The sequence below is a fragment of the Leptidea sinapis genome, chromosome 26, assembly GCF_905404315.1.
Source record: "Leptidea sinapis chromosome 26, ilLepSina1.1, whole genome shotgun sequence".
NCBI classification, from domain to species: Eukaryota; Metazoa; Arthropoda; class Insecta; order Lepidoptera; family Pieridae; genus Leptidea; species Leptidea sinapis.
The window spans coordinates 11,912,290-11,939,885 of NC_066290.1; the positions used below are offsets into that span (position 1 = coordinate 11,912,290).

The 27,596-nt window shown below is 37.5% G+C and overlaps 1 protein-coding gene across 2 annotated transcripts in view; it reads right to left on the reverse strand.

Moving 5' to 3' along the window:
- Positions 1–1,768: 1,768 nt before the first annotated feature.
- The window catches only part of LOC126972432 (lysine-specific demethylase 9), a 77,617-nt gene continuing 51,789 nt past the window's right edge, over positions 1,769–27,596 (reverse strand). For both annotated transcript variants that reach the window (XM_050819168.1, XM_050819167.1), the window contains exons 2-6: positions 12,948–13,149; positions 9,504–9,649; positions 6,651–6,716; positions 6,261–6,394; positions 1,769–6,182 (exon numbers count right to left, since the gene is read on the reverse strand). In XM_050819168.1, coding sequence (XP_050675125.1) covers positions 4,056–6,182; positions 6,261–6,394; positions 6,651–6,716; positions 9,504–9,633 — 2,457 coding nt within the window. In that variant the 5' untranslated portion in view covers positions 9,634–9,649; positions 12,948–13,149 and the 3' untranslated portion in view covers positions 1,769–4,055. The remainder of the gene's footprint in view (positions 6,183–6,260; positions 6,395–6,650; positions 6,717–9,503; positions 9,650–12,947; positions 13,150–27,596) is intronic.

Below are 27,596 nucleotides of genomic sequence, written 5' to 3' on the forward strand. Positions count from 1 at the left end.
TCCCACTGCATGTGTTCACGGGCGTATCGCAGTCTCGCTTCTCGATGCTGTCTCTCGAGTTTTGGGCCACTCGCTGGTCTTCGGGGTTTCAAATTTGCTTCAGCAAGTTTCTTCTCACTGTACTGTCACTAATGTAGTCCCTCCGGGTCTGAAGTAGCTGTTGCGGGACTTCAACTGCATTTTGGTGGCGATTTCTTAACACAGTGGAAATAATATAACGATCTTCTCGGGCACTGGTACACCTGGGTCTGCCTAATGGCAGGTCTCTCTGCCTAAGGTCTCCTCAGATGGTGTCCAGTCTCTTCGTACCTTCGCTTTACCTTCTGGACCGTTCGTACCGTCACACCCACCATTCTTGCAGTGCGACGCATACTGATGCCTAGTTACAGAAAAGCCATGATCCTAGCACATTCTTCTACTGAAAGAGGGATGATAAATAAATGTTATGTGCTTTTTAGGATAAATTTTTAAAACAAGACCCATCGATCTTGAAAAAAATTTAAAACAGAAAGAAAAATGTGAATGGTATAATTGTAATTCGGAAACGTCCACTTTGAAAAAGAAATGGTTTTGTTTTTGAAGTTTTTTTTCAGCCAATTCTCAAAGAAGGTTACCGACTATAAAGTTTTTATGTACAAAATTAAATTCTCTTTGGAGTCCTTTTTATTTCGAAAGTACATATATCTTGTGAACTTAAAACAAAGAGTATAATAATATATAGGGACTAAAAACGTTACCCCAATTTTAAAAGTGTGATACTTACTTTTGAAGGCCAGTGTAGATGGTTTTCTTACCATGAAAATAAATGCGGTTTTACATTTAGCTACCGTGAACAAAGCATACAAGATTTTATGTCGATATGTCACTCGGACGGTTAGCTCAGTTGGAACTTGGAAGAGCATGGAACGCGAGAGTCAAGTTCGTGCGTTGGAGTCCCGCATCGTACATAAAATTTTGTTCCAGATTTTACTTGTGTATTAATCCTAGAAGTGAAGGTTATGACTTTAACAACATAATAAATTGTTTACTTAAATGAATACTGATTGCAGTGCTCGCACACAGACATTGCCAGTGTGTGAACTGCTAGCGATCGCGCTCGTGAATGGTTGTGCGTGCTCTGGTAGTCCCGCACTCGGAATACCGCATTACGCGGAACTTGAAAATGCCGCGGGACCTCAGTAGTAGGACTAATGTAGTTAGTTTTTAACATGGTAAAATTATATATCATTGGTCAAGTGATCCAGTAGAAAATTAAAATATTATCTTTTAAAATGGAAACCAGGCTAATTTCTCTTTATAATACAGGCAAATATCCTTAACTTTGTTGAACTAATTTCGCTAAAATGAGTTCAATACTGCCATTGTTAGTGGGGGTGCACTTAGGAGTAGATATATATATATATATATATATATATATATATATATGGGTTTTTATGGTAATAATATGTATTTCCTTAAAGGTACTAATCTATGGCACTTGAATAACTACAATTGTTCTAATGAGGATTACGCGGATTTATAACTGCTACTTGGAGCGGCCCTGTAATGGTTACAAACGAATGGTTAAATGGTAATTGGGACCGGCCTGATCAATGGTTACACGCATACTGCCTTACTGAAGGCAACACTTGGTTATAAATAATTAATTTAATCTACTAAGCAATATTTGTAATATAATGCTGTTCGATGGATTTACTTTGAAGAATTAGGATGTCCGCTGTAGGTGATATTGTAATATTAATTAAGGTAATTAAATAAAACAATACTGTATTTTAATCAACAATCTTTTCTTAAGCTTATAAAAGGTTTGGTAATTATGTACAAGGCTTCATTATACGGCAAGGTAAAAAACTAGGCATCCGATGTTTTTTATACAATGAAATATCACATAACGATTTTGAATACTTGGCTCTGCCATATGGGTTTATATCCCCTACAACTAACATTAATATACTTATTGTTCAACTGAATATTAATATAATATCGTTACATGTTAATGATGTTATATTTAAACATTAAGGTTAAATCACGCAACATATAACGAAGCCAGTTATCTATATATGAATATAGAAACAAAAAATCCAGCACTGTATCGCTTTATACATAGAAAAACAAATGTTAAAACTCTCCTTAAATAACAATAACATATATGCAGATACTATCGATACATTAATCTCACTTCTCTATTTACGCTCACATACGCGAAACGTACCTAAAACACGCTCTCAAGTGGTATACAAACTTACAAACATACTAGGCCTGTAGTAGATTACATTTGAAAAAGATTTTCAAGCGAGTAATTTTTGATGAGCAATTTTAATTTCCGTCTAATAATATATTTAAGCTATACATAAATAATATTGCAACTACAGCATCTTATATAATGGAATAATATCTTTTAAAAACCACAGAATAAAAATATTCCTACGGTTACATAAAAAATTCACTATATAAATTCTTTTACAATAATAAACTAATCCGAACATCGCTTGATTGCATATGATGTTTACTACAGACATAAATTAATTTTGATAAGTGATTATTAAAGCCTAGAATATTTATCTAAATATAATGAATAGCACCATTCTCACATGATTTAATTAATTGTTACTATAATATTATCGTGCCCGGTCTCTATACAACTTTTTTTAACAATCATCTGACAGACCTTACGCTATTACACAAAAAAACATTAATCTATACACAAAGCTGGAAATATCTCAAGTTCTTTGTATTCTGACAGTTGTTGATAATAATTGGCACATTTGTGGCTGTACGGCCACATTCGTTGTAGTCCGGCTCATTACAATATTATCATAGACTAATATAAATGCAAATAATGGCAATTTGTATCCAATTTTATAATTTACTAGAGTGCTCACAGGAAAAATGACATGAAGGGAAATAAATAAATATGTACTTTTAACATAACAAAGGTAAACAAACACTCTCCGCTCGAATGACTACTATCCTAAGCTTTAGACAATAACAGTGGAATGATACATTTTCAAGAATGTTATGTTAAAATTATCATAATACATAATAACCTCAATAAATAAACATATAAAACAAATGACTAACATTTTATCAAAGCACCACAACACCAAGATACAAGGGAAAGACTTAAACACGATTGGAAGTTATGTTATGTGATAAGATTCAACAACTGAGTGCAGAGTGTTTGCATACAATTGTTATGCGGAGAAAGGAACACTACATTACTAAATGAAATCATATCTAAAATTGTTCCCAACCTGGTCCCACCGATGACGATGGCTTGTGAATGCAACTTGTTAACTAGAAATGTCTGTTGTAATTGGGAATCAATTGGTCAATAGTAACAAGTACGCTTTTGCCACTTTTGCAATTCAACAAGACTGGAATGTCGTTTATTGATCGGGTAACATATCTCTGGTTTGAGACGAACAGCTCAGCGAGGCTGTGAATATGTGCTGATTTGTTTGAGACAAGAACATTTTTATGTATTCGTCTCAACAAAGCTAATAATCCCCATAATTTCCCCTAAGATTTAGTCATCGGGCGGAATGCAGAAATCCACAACTATGTTGAGTATTATATTAACAAACATACATTATATACATAAGTAGATATGCCTCAGTAAATAAAATGGATTTATAGTAAATGTGAGCCAAGTATGTCACTGCATATATCTATGTGACGAACAGTTAACACTCACTAATAAATAAACACACCGTAACATCTAAGTTAAAACTAGCGATACACTCAATTAAGTACAAAATATTTAAATCAACCAGTCCACGTTCAAAACACTATGTGTTTACTTTATTGCCTAGTCCTAATAATATTCACCATATTGGAAGAAGGTTGGGTCACTGAAGCATGAGACTAGCGTAAGTTACACATAAAGCTACCCGGTAGCAATATTTTATATCTATGATAAATCTAGTCTAGCCGTAGGAGTCCTCATCGGTAGCGCCCGATATGTCAAACCCCACTCAATTGACATTGCGGTACTCAGAGATCATGGATTAGCATCGTAGAGAGCGACACTGTTGTGGTGAAAATGCCATGGGTCAAGTGGCATCAAATTCTATCTTATCCCATGAGTAATGCTTATGGGCAGGTTTAGGTGCTGGTCTAGATAGAACACCCCCCAGTAACGGATCACACTGCGGCATATGACCTCGTCCAAATAAATTTGGAATCAGCTCTGTATTCATATAATCGTACGCGTCACTGTCCACGTTCATATTGCTGTCTATTTCAATACCGAACTCTTTAAAATCAAAATCACACGGCCGCTCATCGAATGTATTATGGCGCGTATCTTCATTTTGAAATGAGGGCAGTGACAGATCGTCCATGTCTTCAAAACCTGTTCTTGTGTGGTCTAGTATATCGCCATTCGTTATGTCATGGGGTGTCATGTTCATTCTTTCCGGCACATCGTCTATATCCATCGCTCCGTGATTTGTTTCATCTCCATCGCCCGCAAGAAGTCTTCCAAAGAAATCATCATTTTCAGTAGTGGAATTTGAATTACAAAAATTTGTGTTGTATTCATTTGTTGCCAACAAATCCACATTCAAGTCAGTGTCTATATCATGATTGCCATCTTGGTTTGACATGTCATTGACTGTATTCAAATCAGCGTGACCCATTATTTCGTTTTGGATCTCATCAAGTTCTCTTTGTAATTCATCCGCAGCTAACGAATCCCGAACATGCGAATCTCCAAGAACATCCTCAGTTAAAAGGTCAGTTGGAGTGTAATCACTGGAACCGCCGGTTAGATAACCCGTATCGATGGATCTGTTCGAAGAGACATCGCCCACGGCTGATGGCGGTAACTCCCCATTTTCGACGAGTATTTCAAGAACGTCATCCATTATTTGGCTGTCTTCAGCACTGTCGTGTAGGTTTGTTATCTGCGGCATCGGAGGAGGAGGGGGAGGTGGTGGCGGAGGGGGAGCAGCTACTCTTTCCGGTTCATAATGAGTCGTTGGGAGTATTGCTATTGGAACCACTTTAACACCATTTAAAATATAGGCAGGATTCGATGTTTTTTGCTGTGATGAATCGGATGTCAGGTCATTTGTTGGTGGGGTTACTGTGAATAGGCGCACTAAGCGATCTGGAGCCGTATCAGGGGTGGCTATTACGTATCTCGGCTGAGGAGGAGGCGGAGCAGGCTGTTGCAAGGCGTCCAATTTGGCACGCAGCTGGGTGACACAGAGATGTGCCTGCAACAGCCGTCGGCTTTGATCACTAGCGGCTGCCCCGGCCGCTTCCCGTCTAACGGTCTCTAGTTGATGCCTCGATTCTTCGAGTTGACGCTCCAATTCCTCAATCAATCGCCTTTGTGACTGAACTATATCCTCCGATGGCTCTGGTTCCATTCTAGATTCCGGAGATGCAATTGACACTGGAGACTTTGGGGACTCGACTTGCATTTCCATTTCGAAGAGGTAAGGTCTTAAGCGGTCTATAAGTTGCGGCTTAGGACCAGAGACGCGTAAATTGCGTCGCTTGCATTCCGCACGTAAGTCTGATACTTTCATATCTTCAAACCGGCCGCCACAAACCAGTGATCCCGACATCGAAGACGAGGGTAGCGGCGGTGGCGGCGGAGGTACTGGTAAAATATCCGAAGAGTCCGAAGCAACCGACGCTGCTGAAGAAGGGGCCGGGGAACCTGGCAACATCAGCTGCAACAACATCTGTTGTTGTTGCAGCAACAATTCGTAAGGTGTCTCGACCGATCCTGGAGGAGAACACGACTTTTGCGCATTCGGAGGTCCCTTGTATTCATGAAATTTAAACCGAGATTTCGATTGCTGCTTCTGTTTTGACTTTTTGCGGTTCTTCTCTTTGCCAGGCGCCGGATGTTGCGGCGGCGAAGTTACGCTGGCCGGTGATAGGGTTGAAGGAGGTGATGGCGACGGAGAAACCTCATCCGGAGGCCCGCAATAGGAAGACGGATGATGAGGTCGCCCCGAAGCACCCTCACTAGTTGCTTTAAACGCAAGGATACCACTTTTAACGGCAGTTTCTATATCCTCCTCTGTATGTAATATATTTTTCTTGATCAGCTCTAAAGGACCAGGTCGATGCGACAGTTGATCGTTCAATTGGTCTGCTAATCGTGCCTTCTTCAGCATTCGCTGTTTCTCAACTAAGCTTGGATCAAGATGGCTCTCCTGAAACAATCAAATCATTTTTGATTCCAATGACTTTACTAAAGCATATTGAATGGCAACAAGATATTCTATACATACATGTTCTAATATGTGTCTACGTTCTAGTTCTTGTCGGTCCGGTCTACTTTGGATTTTCGCTTTCAGTAAATCACCGGTTTTGGCTCTCTCTAATTGCATGCGCTGCTTAAAGTACGCAGGCGGTGTTTTCAAAGCTGAAACAAACATTGAACATAAATATTGACTACAAAAATAATACATTGAATTGTAAAAAACTATAATTTCCTTTGGCAAGTTAGAAGTTCTCATTAGTCGCAGCATTTAGATCGTAAATAAAATTCCTCGGCCCACGCGGGCTATAGATCGCGCACTGCGATGGCGGGTGGGCGCTTAACCAAGACTCGTCATGTTACGAGATTACTAATTGTCCTTATTATAGTTCCACTCGGAAGTCAACCAATGTGTACTTACGTGGCATAATTCCTTGCGCCACCAGCTGGTTTCTGGGCCGCCTCATCATAAGTTTCACCTTCAATGCTGTAACAAATAGATAACACACATTTATTTTGTTTAGCTGTTTCCTTATAAGCATAACAATTACATGGTTATCCTGGAACATATTTACATTGTCACCTGCAATTAATTAAATATACATCCAGCATCATTTCATGAAAAATTGTGCGTTATGACGTCCTGTGACGAATTCCGACGTAACATATAGCAATGTGGTAGCCGACGCGATCGATACGTCGATAAATGCATCACTATTCTATCGATAATTTACAGATTGGGCGTAAGCGCTTGAAGCGCTGTATTCTTGTTTGCCTACAGACGAATAGCGATGGGCGGACAACACTGGCCCGTTGCCAACATAAATAAACACTGCACAAGGAACCTAGTGTTATGCCGCGACTGTATTATAGACGAAACATAACCGTGCTGAATATTGTGGGTTACTAGGCGTTCTACTGCCGTCCTTCAAGCTTACAACCAATTCAAACAAGCCCGTGTCTCTTAATATCAGACTATTCATAAAATTCTTTAATCCACATTCACGCGCTACACCCCACGCACGATATAAATATATAGGCAGCGCTTTAGAAAAATAGCTGTCATTTGTTAAGGTGTAACGGATATATTACTCAGCCTACGTCAGATATCCACAAGTTTGATTTTATTTTCGAATTTGTGTTCGGACATGATATTGTTAAAATTAAAATTGTATGGGGTATGGGTGACTGTTCAGTGTCTAAGTTGTTTATTAAAGCAACTTGCGGTCGCATCTATGGCCGGATGTAAGGTACGCGTTCAGCATTCTGATTTGAACCTCCGGCGTATTTTGCGAATAATGCGTGCGCTAACGAAGAAATATGTGTAAATAGCTAAGGCTGGATTAATCAAACTCAAAAACGTTGGGGTCAGCGATATAGATGATTTTGGCAACCTAAAACAGATCTGTACTTATTATTATTATTTGGAGAGGGTGGCTATATGCCTACTCCTATTTGGGTCCTAGTAACACCGCGTCCAGAATTGAACTATTGTGTTCGCCACTCATACTTATAGCTCGTCGTCAAGCCCTGCCGCGTTTATGAACCGCAGTATCTTCTTGAAGCGAGTATTGCAAGCAGCATCTGGGAGTAGGGTATAATCGCCAAGGATGGTGTTACGCCTATGCATTAGAGGGCCGCGATTGGAGAGGAGATGAAGAGACGTTTCATCGGCCTCATGGCAAAATCTGAAAACTGATCTGTAACTATTTCCAGTAAATGAAAAGGAAAGAGTGACTTCTAGTTTTATTTTTGCAGGTATGGCATCTCTTAATGATGTGTCGGTAATATTGTTTAAAATGTAATTGATAACAACTCCTCAATATTTTCTATTGTCATTCTGCTTGCCAACCTGTATTCAAAGGCTCCTTCTGATTCCAGCTGTTGCAAAAGCATCGTTAAGCCTCCATATTCAATTCTTTCGCTTAAACAATTTCTTACTCAAATCCGCTTTTATCTTTTTAGTTCATTTTTGTCAGTTAATTCTTCTAATAGCAATAATAGAACAATTTTATAACAATTTCTAATTACACGGGGCAAACGGGGGTATAGGTCACCTGATGGTAAGTGTTCATTGCGTTGCCTCTCTTGGAAAGCCGGAGGATTCACAGGAGTGATATCGGCCATTAAGTAGTTGTACAAATGATGGAAAATAAAAACTAGCCTGTCTAGATATCTGCAATACCAGATATCAAAAGATGCACTTGCCGACCTTTAAGTGGGAGTTTCCTCTAGACTCTACCTTCGCTAGCAGGTTTCTGAAGTCGTATTGGGTCTGTGGCAATAAATTTCTAGTGAAACGCGTCGCTGTGGAATTCCTGCTATCAAAGTTATTCAGGCCTAATTTTGCATTTATGGCATGTTACCAATTGTAAAATTCGGGTACTGCTGTACCTACACAAATCCTCGAACATTGCTGGGGCTTTTCCTCTCACACCCGCCGTTTCAGACTTATTCTTGTTTTCTTCGCTTCATAACCTGTACTTCACCTTCCCAGTAGATCTCCGACTTCGTCGTAGAATTCACGCCTAGCTCGACTTTTTCTACCACTTTTATGCACATTCACACCATAAACTTATACTTAACAGTCAATCTACTTTAATTATTCCTTTCTATATAACAAAGGCAGCCGCACATTTCCTAAGCTTATCAGAAGAATTGCTCCATCGTTTACCAGCGGGTGGTTTTTTGTCTTCTTGTCTCACTGAATATGAGTTTTTTTGCGTCCTGCCCATTACAATGCAGTGTCGATCAGGATTCTTGAAAATCCTCAAAAATTCTGAGCAACACCACAATTGCGCTCGTCACGTTGAGACATAAGATGTTAAGTCTCATTTGCCCAGTAATTTCACTAGCTACGGCGCCCTTCAGACAGAACACTACTGCTAATCACAGCAGAAATAGGCGCCGTTGTGGTATACCCATAATCTAGCCTTAATTTAATAATAAATTAAGACCATAAATACTACGTCAAGACGAGTTTAATAATAGGACACACAAATATCTTGTCCGTGTGAGTCACTCATTTTTTTATATTAAATATTTGGACCCACACGAGGATCACGCGATGGGAGGTGTTTAGGTAACCGCCAACGGACAAGCGCAACATCTTTGGAGGGTATGCTCTATGCTTGAAGATCCCTAAGTTGTATTGGTTGGCGAAAACTGAAGCCGAGTCGTCTGGAGCTGACTTTACCTGATTAATTACCCACAAAATAATAAAGTGCTCAGTATTTTCACTTCAAAACTAAGGTTATAGAAGTAGTGTACTCACATTCCTTATGTTTGCCCATGGCGGGCTGTAGAGGACTATCATCGACGACCACTTTAGGGGGGGAGATCCGCGGCGGCGAGCTGGTGGGCTCGCTGGCGCCGCTGCTGCAGCCCGCTTGACGGCTTGCCATGTCTTCCGCTCCCGAACTGAAATTAGTCAACTAATCTATTAACTATCTACAATTTCATCATCACACCGTCCGTTATACGTGTCTCAAGGTGTGCACAAATTAGGACTTCATTTTGTATTGAAAAAAGGAATCAATCAGCTTCACAAGAACGTATCAAAATAATGATCAAAAAATATGAATTCAGATCATTCTTCTATATACGGGGAGTGTTCCGAAAAGCTGTTTCATCTGATTCCTGCCGCCGAGTTCTACCCTCGCACGACACGCCACAAGTTAGGATATCATCTCCACCATCTGGATGTGTGGCGGTCCTCCACAGTGCAGTTTTCAAGGAGGTTTCTTCCACATACTACAAAGCTGTGGAATGAACTTCCTTGTGCGGTGTTTCCGGGACGATACGACATGGGTACCTTCAAAAAAAGCACGTACACCTTCCTTAAAGGCTGGCAACGCTCCTGTGATTTCTCTGGTGTTACAAGAGAATGTAGGCGGCGGTGATCACTTAACACCAGATGACCTGCACGGTCGTTTGTCCTCCTTTTCCATAAAAAAAAATACATATGATCATTCATACAATGAGCGGGCGCGGGGTCCTAATGGGGTAATTTATATGGCAAAACAACGTTTGCCAAGTCAACACTTGCGATAACAAACAAACATTTAACTATTCCGTTACAGTTTCAAATCTAAGGTTTCAACTTTCAACCTTGCGAATTTCAGATTGTTTATTTAATTATCATAAAACTTTGCACAAACGTTGTCAGGACTACGGAAAAGAATATGGGGCACTTTTATAAGGAAATATTTAGCAAGCGAACGCGATTCGAACATAATTTGGTTTCACATAATACCGAATGAAAGCTATGGAAAGAAAGACCATAATAAATCCAAGGTTTTCAGAGTGGCGTATAAACCTTGTTCTCGTTTCCACGGTCCGTGATATCGCGGACGGAAGTAGAGCAGTCCGCAGAGACACGCCGTCGGAAGAGTCCGCTGTGGTACAGACCCTTTTTTTTTTTTTTTTTTTAAATAAGGGACGAGACGAGTAGGACGTTCAGCTGATGGTAATTGATACACCCTGCCCATTACAATGCAGTGCCACTCAGGATTCTTTAAAAAAAAACAAATATCTGAGTGGCACTACAATAAATTGCGCTCGTCACTTTAAGACATAGGATGTAAAGTCTCATTTTCCCAGTAATTTCACTAGCTACGGCGCCCTTCAGACCGAAACACAATAATGCTTACACATTACTGCTTCACGGCAGAAATAGGCGCCGTTGTGGTACCCATAATTTTGCCGGCATCCTGTGCAAAGGAGCCTCGTACTGGTTGGTAGTTTTAAAGGTACAGCGTGAGCTCTCTTCATCCTCTTTCGCAATGTCCAAAACATAAGACCTTATAACCCATATGAAAGATGTATAATATAGTGCGAACCCTTACAGATACCACACTAGGAAAACAGATCTTCGGTGCTATTCCAGTAATTTCAAATTGGTTGACGTTAAGTTCCGATCCTGTCCACATTTTGCTCTAGATTCCTATTCTCGTATAATTTCCCTCAAACGATAACTGAATAGGAGCTGCGCGTGACCAACTACATTTGAACGGCAAGCTCTCTCAAAGTTACCAACATTGTTCTACCAAATCTTAAATATTTTTAACTACAATTAAAAGGGTTGCCTATATACTCTATTAAATGATGTTTTAAGCTGTAAACTTAACCAACCGTCAAAATTTTGCAGAATACGCATCTCCCAACATTAATCGACGTTCGATCTTGTTACCTTGTAACTAATTCTTTTGAATTGACGACCTGTATAGCCGAGTGGTTAGCGATCCTACCTACTATGCTAGAGGTCCCGGGTTCGAATCCCGGTAGGTGCAAGCATTTATATGATGAATATGGATGTTTGTTTCCGAGTCATGGATGTTTAAATGTATTCTGTTCTGTGTCATGTTTATATGAATTTATGTATGTTTAAGTAAGTATATTGTATTAAATATATCATTGTCTGGACAGGCTATATATGCTTAACTTGGGGCAAGATAATTTGTGTAAAAAAAGTGTGTCAATATTAATTCTAGTAGGCTTCATAAGATACATAATAGCTTTAAGGGTAAATGTATACACTTCTATAATAAAGTCCCAGCCACTGTTCAGGCATTATCTATAAATAAATTTAAATGTTTTATAAAAAAATGGCTCTGTCGTAAATCCTTTTACTCCACAGCTGAATATCTAAATGATCGCACAGCCTGGGACTAGATTGCGATTATTTTATAGCGATGGAAATGACTGTACAATATTGTATATTTTTATTGAAAAGAGCGCAAAAAAAGAATGCTGGGAGAGTTTCTTGCGCCGCTTCTTCTCTCTCAGAGCGCCTTTTGTTTCTGAAGCGGTAGTAGTATCTAGTATATTAGAAATGACATCAAAAAGAATTCTAAAGGAATCAATTTTGTGAAAATAAATGCCTTTTATGCCATTTTACGAGAATACGCATCATACGATTTCCCTAAATCCCTCTTGATTTAAAAGAGTGGCAATGAATTTCTTGCTACTTCTTCTCATTAGCTCAACCCTTTACGAAATAGCAGTAGATTCAATAAGATTTTTTTTTACATTCATAAGTGTCATTTCCGTGACCTACGTGAATAAAGTGATTTTGATTTGGAAAGTAACTGAACCGTCAATTTTCGTTGGAAGAATACGAAATTTAACTTTTTGCTTCGATCTTATTCTCGTTTTGTTATGAGAATAGGGCTACTTTTATGAGCCCTCAGTAGCGATTAGCGATTTTCTACCTGACCAATGAGAATTAAGTACTGCTCGCATCAGTTGGTTGACTGAATTTTTTGCATTACAAATTTATATATGCATTAGGAGTCAGTCCACTGGGTGATGAGGTCGATAGTCCAAAACGCACCCAATTTCAAGACCGGTGGGGATGGTGATTTGTACAATCACGGACCGTGGAAAGCTAGAATTTATCCACGTAGGGCCTTATTTGGACGTAATTCCTGAAAAACATTCCAAGACGCAAACATCACCTTTTAAGGAATTCGTGTTTAAAGTTTTTTTAAATAGTAGTGTATTTAATACATGTGGATTGGGCTACTAAGTCATGATGGCATTTAAAGCGTGACAGTAGGGCTGCCATTTTTTGTCAGTCCGTTAATATGGATCAAGTGACCAGTTTTGTGTTCTTAACTCAATTTTGACATTATTGTGGTTTGGAACGTTTTTCTGGAAATACGTCCATTTATTTTACTACAACAAAAAATTTTCCAAAGGTAATTTTCAATTGTACCTGAACAGGTCGTCGTGCGAAGCGGGCGAGGCGGGCGAGGCAGGCGGCGAGGGCGAAGGCGAGGGCGAGGTAGGCCGCTCCCGCCGCGGCTGCTTGAACCACTCAGGGTAGATGGCGCTCAGGGTCTCCACCAGGTCGTGGTCCAGGGTGACGCGCCACGAGGTGCGCTCCTCTGATCCGCCGCCGCACGATGAACGGCTTTCTACAGTTACATACATACATATTAATATAATTCATGTTTCTGTTAATCTAACATTTTTGAAGTTATACTTTTTTAGGCGCGCTATGAAAAAATGATGAGAGTGAAATTTCAAGATGGGCGCGCATCACTGTAATGCAAAAGTAACAGGTTGAAGTTGGTTCCTAAAATTTTCTGACGTTAGCGATATTCGTTATTTTTTTTCTTGGTTTCTTCGTCCCATTTTTATGATAGGCAAAGGGTTCAAGCCCGTACAGCCGTATTCGTTATTTAATAATTAATTCGCAAAACTATCTTTGCAAGATTTTTACAATATGGTTCCTTCTACAAACGTAGAACGTTTGTAACGAAACGTAAACGTTGCTAACGTTTTTCAGGAACTACGGCAAATTATACAATATTACATTGTAAGCATATTTTTTATGAAAAAAAAAAAAGAACCCAGCTGAATTTGTTGCGCCCGTTCTTCTCAGGTCTGAGGCATACTTTTTGGAATGGGTGGTAGTTTTGGACTTTCAATAAATGATATCATATCCTATTTTGAATGGAAATATTTGACTCATGTGCAAGCTAAAGTATTTATGCCCTAGAGTGGATTTATTAAGACAAGTAAATGATGAAAATAGTAGGTATACTTGCATATAACGAGATCAGCAATGTTAAGTGCACATAATCGGATTGTTACTAGAATAGCACTGAATGAACACACATGTGTGCCGACCTTCGGTTTACTTATGTGCATTGATTTTATCGATGCCAACTCTATTTTTCTTGCACTAACTTCTGTTTACTAGAATAGACTTTGACAAGGAATCCGAAAAGGAAATTCATTTTATACAATACCCATGAAACGCATGCCGAATACAGCTAGCATTGCCATATTAAGTGTAAAGAAAAAATATTTAGTCTATATAATATTACTCCTATGAGTAGAAGATGCAAAGAGAACCCACATCTCCATCATATATCATGCCCACCCTCTGGATGAGTGCGGTTTACAAGGAGCTTTCTCCCACTTACTACAAAGAAGTGGAATGAGCTGCCTTGTGCGGTGTGTAAGAGACTATACGATATAGTAAACTTCAAAAATAGCACACACCTTCCTTAAAGACCAGCAACGTTTCTTCGATTCCTCTGGTGTTGCAAGAGAATGAGGGAGGGGGCGGTGAACACTTAACACCAGGTGACCCGTAAGCTCGTTTGTCCTCCATTTGCATATAAAAAAACTCTACGCAACGCCAAAGTGTCAAGCCGATGACTTGATTGATGATTCCAAGCGCTCTTTGTTGTATGCGGTCACATGGAAGAAGCTGGTACTGGATAGCGCCCACGCAAAGGTGAAAACAAAACTCCATGCGAGGCCAAATTTGCGTTCTTTCGTTACAGGCTAAAAAATATTCCACATACTGTTACAATTCTCATTAACAACTCTTTGTCAAGTTATTATGTATTACCGCACTCGTCACTTTTTTGAGGTTTTCAATGAATGGCTTCGAGTATTACTGTTGCATCAATCAAATCAAAATGGTCGCTCAGAGGGCAATGGAGAGAGCTCGGAGTTTCCCAGCGAGATCGAATCAGAAATAAGGAGAACCAAAGTAACCGACATAGCCCAAACGATTGACGAAACTGAAGTGGCGGAAAAGTCCTCAAATGGCGACCACGTACCGCAAGATGCAGTGTTGGTAGGACCCTACAAGATGGAATACGTAGGATGAGAGCAGCGCAGGACCGATCGTCGTGAAGATCTTTGGTGGAGGCCGTTGTCCAGCAGTGGATTGCTATTAAGAGCGTGGAAATTTTCTTGTATTCCTGATTAAAGCTCAACCAGGTGAATTGTAGAAGAAATGAAATGATAATAAGATGTATTGTTTTTTATTTATTACAACTATATTTTTTTGCGGTGCTTGCCTTACGGCCGTTCCCAATATTCAGTCTATCTCTTACTTGAGATAAAAATCGTAAGTATCGTTGACTTTTCTGCCCCAATAAACTTATCGACGGTAACTCATCCGTACACGCTTTCGGGTATATTCGGACAGCTTCAGATTATTGACAGCTAATTACGGACAGTGAAGGAAGTAATGTATCTCTATCTGTAGATAGTGTATTGGGAACGGCCGTTAGTCATACAATGTTTACAAAAACGTGCGCAACAGCGTCAAAAAGTTAACTACGTATGTAAATAGAAATACGTTAGTAGTGGATGCTACTACGGGCTCGTAGGCACTCGTGATATCCAAGGAACCGTACGCCATACTTCTTCATCGTCAATATACTCCTTAATATTATAATAAAGCCTTTGCCTTGCCATTAAAACAGTTTTTACATGTGTCTTGAATATTTCGTCAGGCAATTCTGTTATGATCGTGGGGAGTTTTTATAGAATCCAACAGAATTTGCCAATATATTTTTTATTATGCTATTTAATTTCATAATTCCGTTTCATACTACAATAATTAAATATTTGCGCTAAGTACCGCACGATGCACTGAATTAGTTATTAGTAAAGGCGGAATATCAAACACAAATTTCATAATACCGTCAGCCCGAGCGAGCCGTGTTATTGTCACAGGCGTCAATCAAACGTCACTCGCGGTCGTCGGGGGCGCCCGCGGCGACACGCCTTGCTAATTCATCAATGTCTGTTTTGCGCGATTTACTACAAAACCTGAGACGGCTCTTCGTAACTCGATCATAATTCATACTTTTTGAATTGTAAGCTTCTTTTGCCGCGTTGGGCACTTTTTGGTAGGGGAAAAACTAATGGGATCGCGTCACTGACATGCTCATGACGCGCTAAATAAATAGTTAAAAAAGAAATATAGTTCGAAACTTTTTGGATAGGTGAAATCTCGCGAGTTCGCGTCACCGAAATGCTTATAGCAGTATATCTGTAGCTATACAGCTGACACATTATGCAACATTAGTGTGTATCTTTTATGTGAAACTGAATTGAATGGATTTAGTAGTTTAATAGTTCAATGTGTATATTATACTGTGCATTGTTGAAATGGTGTTTTCGTTTGATTAAAGCATTGAAAATAAGTTTACAAAATAAACTGAAATTAATAATTTAATTGTATTCAAATATTATGAAATTTCTAATTTTAATACTTAAAGGTCTAACTTATCACTTCTATCGTGGCAATTTTTTAGATAAAAGAACTTAGGTATTTTTTTGGAAAAGCGGTTAACACGAGAAATATTTAGAGTATAATTTTTCAAAAGAACCCTCTATGTTACCTTCATCTCCGATTCATTTGATTCTTTGGCGTTGCGTAGAGATGTGGATTATCTACATATATCACGGGAATTGGTCAGGAAGTTGTACAGCTTGATACCAGCGGGCCAATTCCACCAGCGGACATCACCTCAAAATGCAAAATCTCACCAGCATCATGTTGACGTCTGGCATTCTGGCACCGCGCGTTTTGGTTATCTACTATCTATCTGATTCAAAAGCTAAACGCAAAACGCACTATAAATGTCTTTTACATTTGTGATTAGACCATTTCATCACGTGTAGAGTGTGACAATGACAAATGCAATGTACGCACACTAACACAAAGCGACATACAAATCGCGAGTGTAAGACGTAACTTGTCACGCACACTAAAAGAACAAACCTGGCCTGTTTTCATCGGTTGTCTAGCAGCAAGAGTCTCTGTCTAGACCAGGTTTTCACAGCGTGGGGCGCCTCACAGGGGGGCAATTTGATAGTTAAGGGGGCCACTTAAAAATGGACTCGACACGACTTTAACCCTTTCGCTTTGGGTTTTTTTAAGAAAACTTTTACCACCGTTTCCACCTTCATATTTAGCTGAATGTGAATTTAGTGCTGTAAGTGATTTACTGATAAAAATAAATAAATCGACTTGATAATATAACACAACGCGGACTTGACTTGAGATTAAAGCTAAGTAAATTGGAACCTAATATTAAATCTCTGTGCAGCAAGCATTAAGCGTAAAGAGCGCACTAAATTAATATAGAAAAAAAAAATAATGAAATTATTTACTTAGTTATTCATTACATGTCTTGAAATTTTACCTACGATGTTTTGATAACAATTTGATAGTGATTTCTTCCTACAACTTATCATAAATATTTCTTAAGGGAACAAAACAATTTTTAAAGGTTAAATATTATGTATTGGGGGCATAATTTTTTTTTGTTATATTTAGGTCTAAAAAAGGTTGGGAGACACTGATCTATTCGTATAAATTATATAAGCATTTGTGAATGTTTGTTAATAATCGAAAGCAAAATTTTGTTGATGGAACATTTATGTACTTTCAAGCCAGAAAATAAGTGGAATCGGGAATACCTGGAAAACCAATTAATTTTGTTTATAGTGAATAAATGTTTCTTTTTACATACCGATTACGCCTACAATCTATGAACACCAGATAATTTTTTATTTCTTAATTTTATTTCTATTATTTTAGTGCCGATTCATTCCATTGCAAATTAGTACTTGTATTTAGGCGTTCTAGTACTTACCACAACATGATAGCTACTACTACTACTTTTTATTAGCTTCACCTGTATGTATGTATGTTTGTTTGTTTGTTTGTAACCGATTCATTGGATGCGATTTTGACCCACTTTAAACGGCCAGATTTCGTTCAAACTTCGTAGATTTATCAAGGACCAATGACAATGCACTAATTTGATAATATTATTCTATTTTTCAATTAGCAAATAAAAAAAACAAGATTTATATTATAATTTTCATCTATCGTCGATAAGTCAGGAATTGATGTTAATTTTAAAATTTTACCATTATCTTTAACCGATTTGTCTAATATTAAGAAAATTTCGAATACCAAAGAGAACTTTGTGCTTTTCAGCTAGTTTTTTTTAGTTTTTGTTAACTTTTATATAATATTATTACTATCTACCCGCAAGATGACAACTCCATCTTATCCCAAAACAAATTTTAGGCTATAAGCTGCTTTTCAACAAAAAAATTCCACTATGTCCGATTGTTACCACGTAAACAGTTTAGACGAGATGTTTCAAACAAAGTTTTGACTCGTTGTTTACAATGAAGGGTTAGGTCGGCTACAATAATAGAACGCTAAGCCTAGTTCCGCGAAGGTCCGCGTAAGGTTGCCCGGGTGACGTCACGCTGCACGCGGCACCACGCACGTGGGCGGCGATACCAGTACCACCTCCTACGACTTGGAGCCTGTTTATCATTTGCATTATTATATCATTCATTGATAAGTAGCACGAGGAAGTTGAATCATTAACATCGGCCCAGTGCACGCCCGCTCTGCTTTCGAATAAAACTCACATGTGATCAAGGTCATGTCAAGGTCAATTATTTTGCTCTTAATAATGATTTTCATTATTATAACTAGAGACCGGATTATATGCTACAAAAATATGCATGCAAATATACAAGTAAAATAGCTATAATGTGCACGAAAATCCATATAAAAGGCTAAAATATGCATACAATTAAACAGGGAAAAAATAAAAAGACATATTTTTAAATATTTTTAATTTATTATATAAAGGCTTGTACTGGCAATTGTATTTGTGAAAAAACTATTACAAGATATACCTACGTAGGTAACAATGAAATTTAAGATTTACCTTTAAAAATATGTACTACTAAGTACTGTTCTAAATGTTCTGTAGACAAATTGTGTCTACGATCGCTTAGTAAATTTTTGTAAGCGGAAAAGTAGCGTTCTACGTCTACTGAGGTTACTGGGCAGAAATTAAATTTGGGTGCAATGTTTGGGCTTACTATGAAGGCATTGAACGATGAGCGAGATCGAGCGTAAATATGCATATCTTTTTTTTCTAAAATGTGCAACTACTGCTGAAAAGATACTAAATATGCAAAAGAATATGCAATATGCATTTGGATATAATCCGGTCTCTCATTATAACACTTCAAATAAGGGAACGCTTGTAACTAATTCTAGTAGGCTTCATAAGATACATAATAGCTTTAAGGGTAAATGTATACACTTCTATAATAAAGTCCCAGCCTGAAAAGAAATGACTACAATATTGTATATTTTTATTGAAAAGAGCGCAGAAAAGAATGCTGGGATAGTTTCTTGCGCGGCTTCTTCTCTCTCAGTGCGCCATTTGTTTCCGAAGCGGTAGTAGTATCTAGTATATTAGGAATGACATCAAAAGGAACTCTAAAGGAATCAATTTTGAGAAAATAAATGCCTTTTATGCCTTTATTATGTACATATAATCAAAAAGATTTTAGGGAAGTTTTAAGCGCTTTCTCCGGAGAGTACCCAAGTTATACTGCACTGGAAACACTGCAGATAAAAATTCCATAGTTTGATTGTAGTTTCGAAGTGCGAAGAGTCTTTATATTTTCTTTATGAAAATAAGGGACGAGACGAGCAGGATGTTCAGCTGATGGTAATTGATACGCCCTACCTATTACAAAGCAGTGTCACTCAGGATTCTTGAAAATCCCAAAAATTCTGAGCAACACCACAATTGCGCTAGGCACCTTGAGACATAAGATGTTAAGTCTAATTTGCCTAGTAATTTCACTAGCTACGGCGCCCTCCAGCCCAAAACACAGTAATGTTTACACACTACTGCTTCACGGCAGAAATAGGCGCCGTTGTGGTACCCACAATCTAGGCGGCTTCCTGTGCAAAGGAGCCTCCCACTAGAGTTCATTGGAACGTCACTGGAGGAACATCCAAAGGGTGAGTCTTTAATCTTCAAGCGATTAGTGCGATGCAGGAACCACAGGAATTAAGTTAAAAAGCTCGTCAGAATAGTCTCCGTAATTGGGGCGGACGATCATTGAGGCAACGCCTCTACACAACGGCTTGGAAATCGAAAAAAAAATTCTCACCATGAAGAAGAAAAGGAAGAAAAAAAACCGGATAATTAAGTTCGTATAAAGTTTTATTTTCCCACAAGATGGACCGACGATCTGGTCAAGATCGCCGGAATGCGATGGATAAGGGCAGCGCAGGACCGATTGTCATGGAAATGTTTGGGGGAGGCCTTTGTCCAGCAGTCGACGTCTTCCGGCTGATGATGATGATAATAAAGTTTTATTGAAAAAACCGGTTACTAACGGGTTTTTCCATCGCCGAGTCATTTGATAGAGCACTTTAAATTTTTGTCGTCATAAAACAACTACCCATTCGAAATACTTAGTATGCCTCAGACCTGAGAAGAACGGGCGCAAGAAACTTGGCTTCCTTTTTTTTTTGTTAATTTAATTATAATATAATATGTAGTACGGTATTTTTTTTTTAATTAACAAGCCTGTTCGTTCTTTTGAATTAAGAAAATAATTTATCTTATAGTAAACCTTTACCACAAAAACGTTTTTAACCAATTCTTTTGAATTTGGTAACACATTTATTTTGTAAATTTTCTGGGATTATATTTTAAAAGCTGATACAACGGCCATTAAAGTACTTTTTAACACGACTTAATCGAGTAGCAGGCAATAGAATTCAAATCTCAAAACCTTAATTATGAAATCCCTTGCGCACTTTTAACGTAAAGGAGACGGGGATTACTGGGCCAAAATGTAATAAGTTGAGATATGGTTTGAAAAAATTGCGATATTTTTCTAGTTCAAAATATAGAAAAATTACCCTAATTCACAATCTAGAAAACGAGAAATCTTAAAATTAAGTTTACGTTATCTTAAAATTCACGATTAAAATTATTATTAACATATAACATACAACGATATTTTATTATTATTAACATAACATAATGTCTTTAGTTAAAAAAAAAGAATATCTACTTTATATTATAATGAAATCGATCGAAGAAAAGTCGATTCTGATTCTCGTTCTATATTTTTAATCTGTGCTAACAGCAACAGCCACTTGTCTAGAATGTCAAGTGTCAATCACTCGTTTCCTAATATCGCGCGTTTCCTACGCGATTTGTCATTTGAGTGTGTCCCGTTGTTTTATTGAAATTTTCCTTCTTTCTATTTGACTTCTGATATTGCTAAACTTGTACGATCATTATCGTACAGCAATAAAACAATCGCATTTCAAAAATCAGCTGTTTTAATATAGATTGTTGCCCATATATTGCATAACCTCAATTTTACAAAACCTCCTTTATCTCAGCTTTCAGATTGCCAAAAATCCTCAAATTCTCAGTGATGCTTCTTTAATTTATGAGCTATTTATTGACACTAATTTCATCATTTTACATCTAGGCCCAATAATGTACGAAAGGGTATCCGTCTCTTTTATAAACCGAAGAAAAATTTCATGCAATCTAGTTCTAAGAACAACGTATTAATATTTGTAGTAGCAAAACATAATTTATGTGACAAAATATTTAATTTAGACGTGACCTAGTTAAGACTAGTGCTGGCTGAAGAGTGGCATCCTATCTCGAGAGTGTTTTACGAAAAGAAAATTAAACAGTCGAAAAATGGACGAGAAAATAAAACCTCTCTCAAGATTATTTAGAATCCAATAATTTCTATATCATCAATCCCGAATCTCTATTTCAATGATGTCATCAACATTATTATTTCGATTATTAGTTGGAAATTAAGTTGCACCTATATTTTTGAAATGAAAAATTCTTAACGGCATTGAGCACTTTTCTTGGGATTGGTATAAAATGTTAAACTCGCATCAGGACGCGTGATCCTGCTATGCTAGTACTTTTATTCTGATAAAAAAAGAAATTCGCGCGAAATTTTTACAACAATTCCAATATATTCAAAAATGCACAACGTTAATGTTCAAGTTTTCACTTCTGCCGGCACTCCCATTTCTGTTTGTGCAACCGGTTTTTTTTACTATTGTTACGTCCCTTGACTTGATTCGACATCACGGATAAACTACTGGATAAGTTTTATTCGTTAGACCAGGTGTCTTATCTAAAAGTAAGTAAGCTCAGTTATGTGTACGCGGACGAAGTCGCGAATTAAATTACACTAGACAGGTACTCGTCTAATTAAAAAATGGTTTAAAAAATAAATGTAATTTAATAGTTTTGAGTACAGTCCATCTCTATATATATATATATAAGAGATATCCACGTATATAGTCACTCATCACGATATCTCTGGAACCATAAGGCGTAGAGACTTGAAATTTGGTAGAAATATTCTTTTCGCCAAGTAGAAATCAGCTAAGAACGGATTTAAAGAAATTCTGTCCGCAAGAGTTTTTTTTTTATCACAGAACAACGTCGACTGTTAATTAATAAAAGCATTATAACTGAAAATATACAATGTGTCCCAGCTTGTAGTAATAAGATATTGGGAGTAGTTAATGTAGTTTGCACAAATTTTTAAAATAAAGCGCCTAGATGTGCTCAAATACTGTAACAATAAACCTTCTCCCTTCAGCAATTACAAAACAAAAGACTTATTTGCCAACTTTGCCTTTAAAATAAGACCAACATTGAGCCCCTACAGGACGTAGAACTTAATCCGCCGTTGTTTTACAAATTAAGGTGAATTTTGCTAAGATAATGATAAAAGTAGCTGTAGACTGCTAGGGTTTGGAGTAGACCACCTATATGGCGTATTTTCGTCAATGAAATAGTTTATAGTTACTACTCCTAAAGTTTTATTACGAAACGAAAGAGCATATCTCTATCCAGTGTAAATACAGATATAAATTATAAATCTGCAATAGTATTTGTTATGATAACCCAAAAACGCAAAAGAGGAATAAATTACGTTCAAACAGATACACTCCTATTCAAGAATGATATATGACTTACATTACCAATATCAGAATTTGGGCTGATAATGGCTGCAAGTTGCCGGACGCCGGCCTTAAAGTAACAAACTAAATGGAGATGCATTGCGCGTAACGCATTGAATTAACAACTCCATCACTGATAACGTCTACTTACTAATTAATTTTCTTTATTTACTTACGCACCCCGATTTAGTGTCGATTGCAAATTTGATCTCGGAGAATTGCAATAGAACTTGAATAGTCACGGAATACTCTCCGTGATATAAACACTCGATAAGAACAAAATATTTAGACACTGTTGTAAGCGCCATAGTTGGAAGGAAAATAAACTGTAAGTGACCTATTTGAGTGTAACGATATTAATCTTGAAAACTTAAACAACATCAACAGTGTTCCAAATCAAAATATAAACTCATTCAGCGGCGCCATTTATGTTTAATAATATAATGTTGAAGACATATATATATAAGCCTGATACAATGTGAAAAGGAGGAATATATATGGGGTAAGTACGCAGATCTCTACTATTAATTGGTTACTATGGCTAAAATGGTTACTCGGACCGGCCCTGTAATGGTTATAGAAAAATGGTTAGTAACTGGGACCGGCCTGATGATGATGATGGATGCTTCGATGGATTCGATGCATTTACTTCGAACACAATGTCCATTAAATGGAATATCAAAATTTATACCATGCTCACACAGCCTAAAACATGCACAAAGCGTAAAATTATTATCTATATATATAAAATTGAATTGCTGTTCGTTAGTCTCGCTAAAACTTGAGAATGGCTGGACCAATTTGGCTAATTTTGGTCTTGAGTTATTTATGGAAGTCCAGAGAAGGTTTAAAAGGTGAATAAATAGGAAAAGTGCTGCTAAATTGAATAAAAACAACAAATTTGTTTTTCCTTTGATGTGTCCATACATATTTTCTATGAGAGAACTTATTGACGCACGGTTTGACAGTTCTGCTGTGAAACAATTTCATTATGACAACAGGTGCATATTTTACGAAGTAATTTTTGATGTTATCTTATATATAAAATTCTCGTGTCACAATGTTCGTTCCCGTACTTCTCCGAAACGGCTTGACCGATTCTCATGAAATTTTGAGTGCATATTGGGTAGGTCTGAGAATCGGCCAACATCTATTTTTCATTCCCCTAAATGTTAAGGTTGGTCCACACGATTTTTTTATTTTTTATTTTTTTGACATTTTTTTTAAATTTGTTTGATTATGAGTCAGCATTAAAAAATACACACAACTTTAAATTTTCACCCATCTACGATCAACAGTTACTTTTGTATCGCGATTTTAATATCGGCAATACAAAGTTTGCTAGGTCAGCTAGTGATAATATATTATTGACAAATTGATATCAAAACATTATTTTATTTATTATATACAGAACAACGTCTGTCGGGTCAGCTAGTTTTTGATATTTATTTGGGTGGTATTCGAGCACGTGTACTTGCCAATGGCATCTCCGCTTAGTTAATTGCTCAAAGACGCCAACGGACGTTCGGTACAGTTACGAACTCTTACACAACGTACTCCTAGTTGGAATTGGCTTGCAGCTCTAGGCTAAATTCGGACCGCAATTGACTTTGCAAGTCGATGAATGAATCGACGGCGATGGCGATGGCTATCGTTAGTACGGCCGGTGTTACAGCTCCTGTTCTTGAACAACTGTGTTTGTATTAACTGGTGGCGATGTGATGACTGTTATAAAAGACGTTCAATGGATATTTACAATTTGCGAGAACACAACGTTTACTCAGTGATACAAAGCTGTTGATTCGCTGTTCTCATCTAACCTCCAGGCTGTTTAATGAATTAATTCGAATAAAAACACATATTGACTTTAGCTGCATAAACTTATAAAACAAAGTCCTCCGCCGAGACTGTCTGTTCGCGATAAACTCAAAAAATACAGAACCGACTTTCATGCTGCTTTCACCAATAGATAGCGTGGTTCTCGAGGAAGGTTTCGGTACATGATTTGTTAACTTGTCGCATATATTTCATAGTGGGTATTTTGTCTGGTTGTTAAACTTAAATTAATCTTAGTAACGGCTGAACTAGTTTTAATGCGGTTTTCACTGATATATCTATATAATTACACTTATGGATGTCAAAAGTATACACTTACCATCACTTCGCAAAAGGTTGAACTTTAATGAGAAGAACTGGCAAGAAACTCACTGTTTTTAAACCAATACTTTACAATCATTGCAAGCAATGCAAAAAAAATATGAAACGTTTTTGACTTACACGAGTAAGTAAAAATTAAAAAAAAAATAGTTAAAAAACAAAAAAAACACGCTTCTATATATATAAAAATATGTTAATATTAGACAAATCGGTTAATTTCTGCCTTATATGACTATAGGTGACAGTTATATAAATCAACAAATCTTATTTTGCAAATTGTATAATGGAAAAATCATATAAAATTAATGTATTGTCATCGGTCCTCGTAAAATCTACAAAGATTGAAAGAAATCTGACCGTTTAGAGTGGGTCAACATCGCGCCCAAACGAGTCAGTTACAAACAAACATACAAGTGAAGGTAATAAAAAGCGTGTAAAAAAGGTAAATTAATTTAAAAAAAATCCACAAGGGTTATCGAGTGCAGTAGAGTGTAGAGAATCCACAGACACTGTAAATAAATAAAGATACTAATAGGAGCATTATATCAATATCATGAAAAAAGAATATAAATCTAATAAATAAAATTCTCGTGTGATAGTGTAAAACTTTGAACTCCTCCGAAACGCCTTGACCGATTCTCATGAAATATTGGGTAGGTCTGAGAATCGGACAATATCTATTTTTCATCCCCCTAAATGTTAAGGTAGGTTATGTTACTTTATTTTTTTTATATATTTTTTTTTGTTAGATTATGAGTCAGCATTAAAAAATACATACAACTTCAAATTTTCACCCATCTACGATCAACAGTTACTTTTGTATCGCGATTTTAATATCGGCAATACAACGTTTGCTCGGTCAGCTAGTAATAATATATAACTTTAAATATAACGTTAAATTGTACAAAATATACCAGAGTTCCCGATGACAAGATGCTCAACTTATCACAATTACATTCATGAACAGGACGCATGGACCAGCCATCGCTTCTTCATATTTTAGGGAAGAAAACAACGGATGCACTACGTGACACGCTTATAACATTTAGTACTGGCTGACCTGGCAAACGGTGTTTTGTCATATAAATTATATATGTAAACCTTCCTTGAGCTTCAACGAATCCAAAAAGTAAAGTGTCATAAAAATTAATTCGTTCAAACTACTCGGGACTCGGGAGAATCACGAACCGAGTGAAAATCCTACGCCGGGCTCGTTGATAATCTCGGCATCTTAGATCACATAACCGTCTAGATAGACTGTGACAGCTGTGAAAACTACGAATAAAATAGAGGTTGACAGTTAGCCTCTATTTTGACCAGTACACGCACACTAACACAATATGACATACAAATCGCGAGTGTAAGACACGTAGCGTGTCACGCAAAGTAATAATCCTGGCCTGTTTTCATCGGTTGTCTATCTACACGTATAAAGCTAAGTAAACTCGGCACAATAATAATTCCAACAACCTCAAGGTGATCACCATAAATTGTGCCAACGCCGAAGCCGAAACCATAACGGGGCGATGACGTAAAAGGATGTTTTTCAGCGGGTCGGCAACGGTGGCCGTCTGTTTATCGTCTGAACACAGTCAGATCTACCGCAATTGGGCTACACTCAAATGCAGCTGTAAAAACACAGAATCACTTCACTTTTCCATTCGCAAAGTATACATAACAAACATTACGTAACGCGAGGAATGTGGAGCCGCGTTGAGTACTTGAACATAAATCACCAAGAGCCAAGTGGAAAGAATTTTGCTAAGGGTTTCGTTACTGATTTCTTATATAATCTCTATCATACTAGAAGTCACCTATATGCCGTAATCGAACAAATTTATTCATCAATAGCAGAGAAGAATAAGCTCTTTCATAGTTAAACATTGACTTCAGAGTGTTGTTTGAATTATTCAATGTATTTTTTTTATGAAAATAAGGGACGATTCGAGCAGCACGTTCAGCTGATGGTAATTGATACGGCCTGCCCATTACAATGCAGTGCCGCTCAGGATTCTTGAAAAACTAAAAATTCTGAGCGGTACAACAATTGCGCTCGTCATCTTGAGACGTAAGATGTTAAGTCTCATTTGACCAGTAATTTCGCTAGCGACGGCGCGGTTCAGACCGAGACACAGTAATTTTTACACATTACTGCTTCACGGCAGAAATAGGCGCCGTTGTGGTACCCATAATCTAGCCGGCATCCTGGGCAAAGCCTCCCTATGGTAATTTTTTAATATGTAACGCGACCTGTTACACTTTTATTCGTTTAACTTGCATTACCCCCATGCCCGAAACCAATCTTAAGAAGGTATCTAAATTTTCGCATCACTTAAAATATCTATCAGTTTATATCTTTGCGTAACAACATTATAGATACACACGCACAAGACGAGTGAATGTCGAATGTGTTCGCTGTCCGATGAGATTTTCGGCTGTAAGAGCGTGAAAACACGGTCCGAAGTAATCGTAGAACTATTTCTACGGATGACGGAAAGAATTCGGACGACGGAAGCCGGATCTAGTGCGTAAACTACCATAGAAACAGTTCTACTACTACGAACTCTGTTCGGA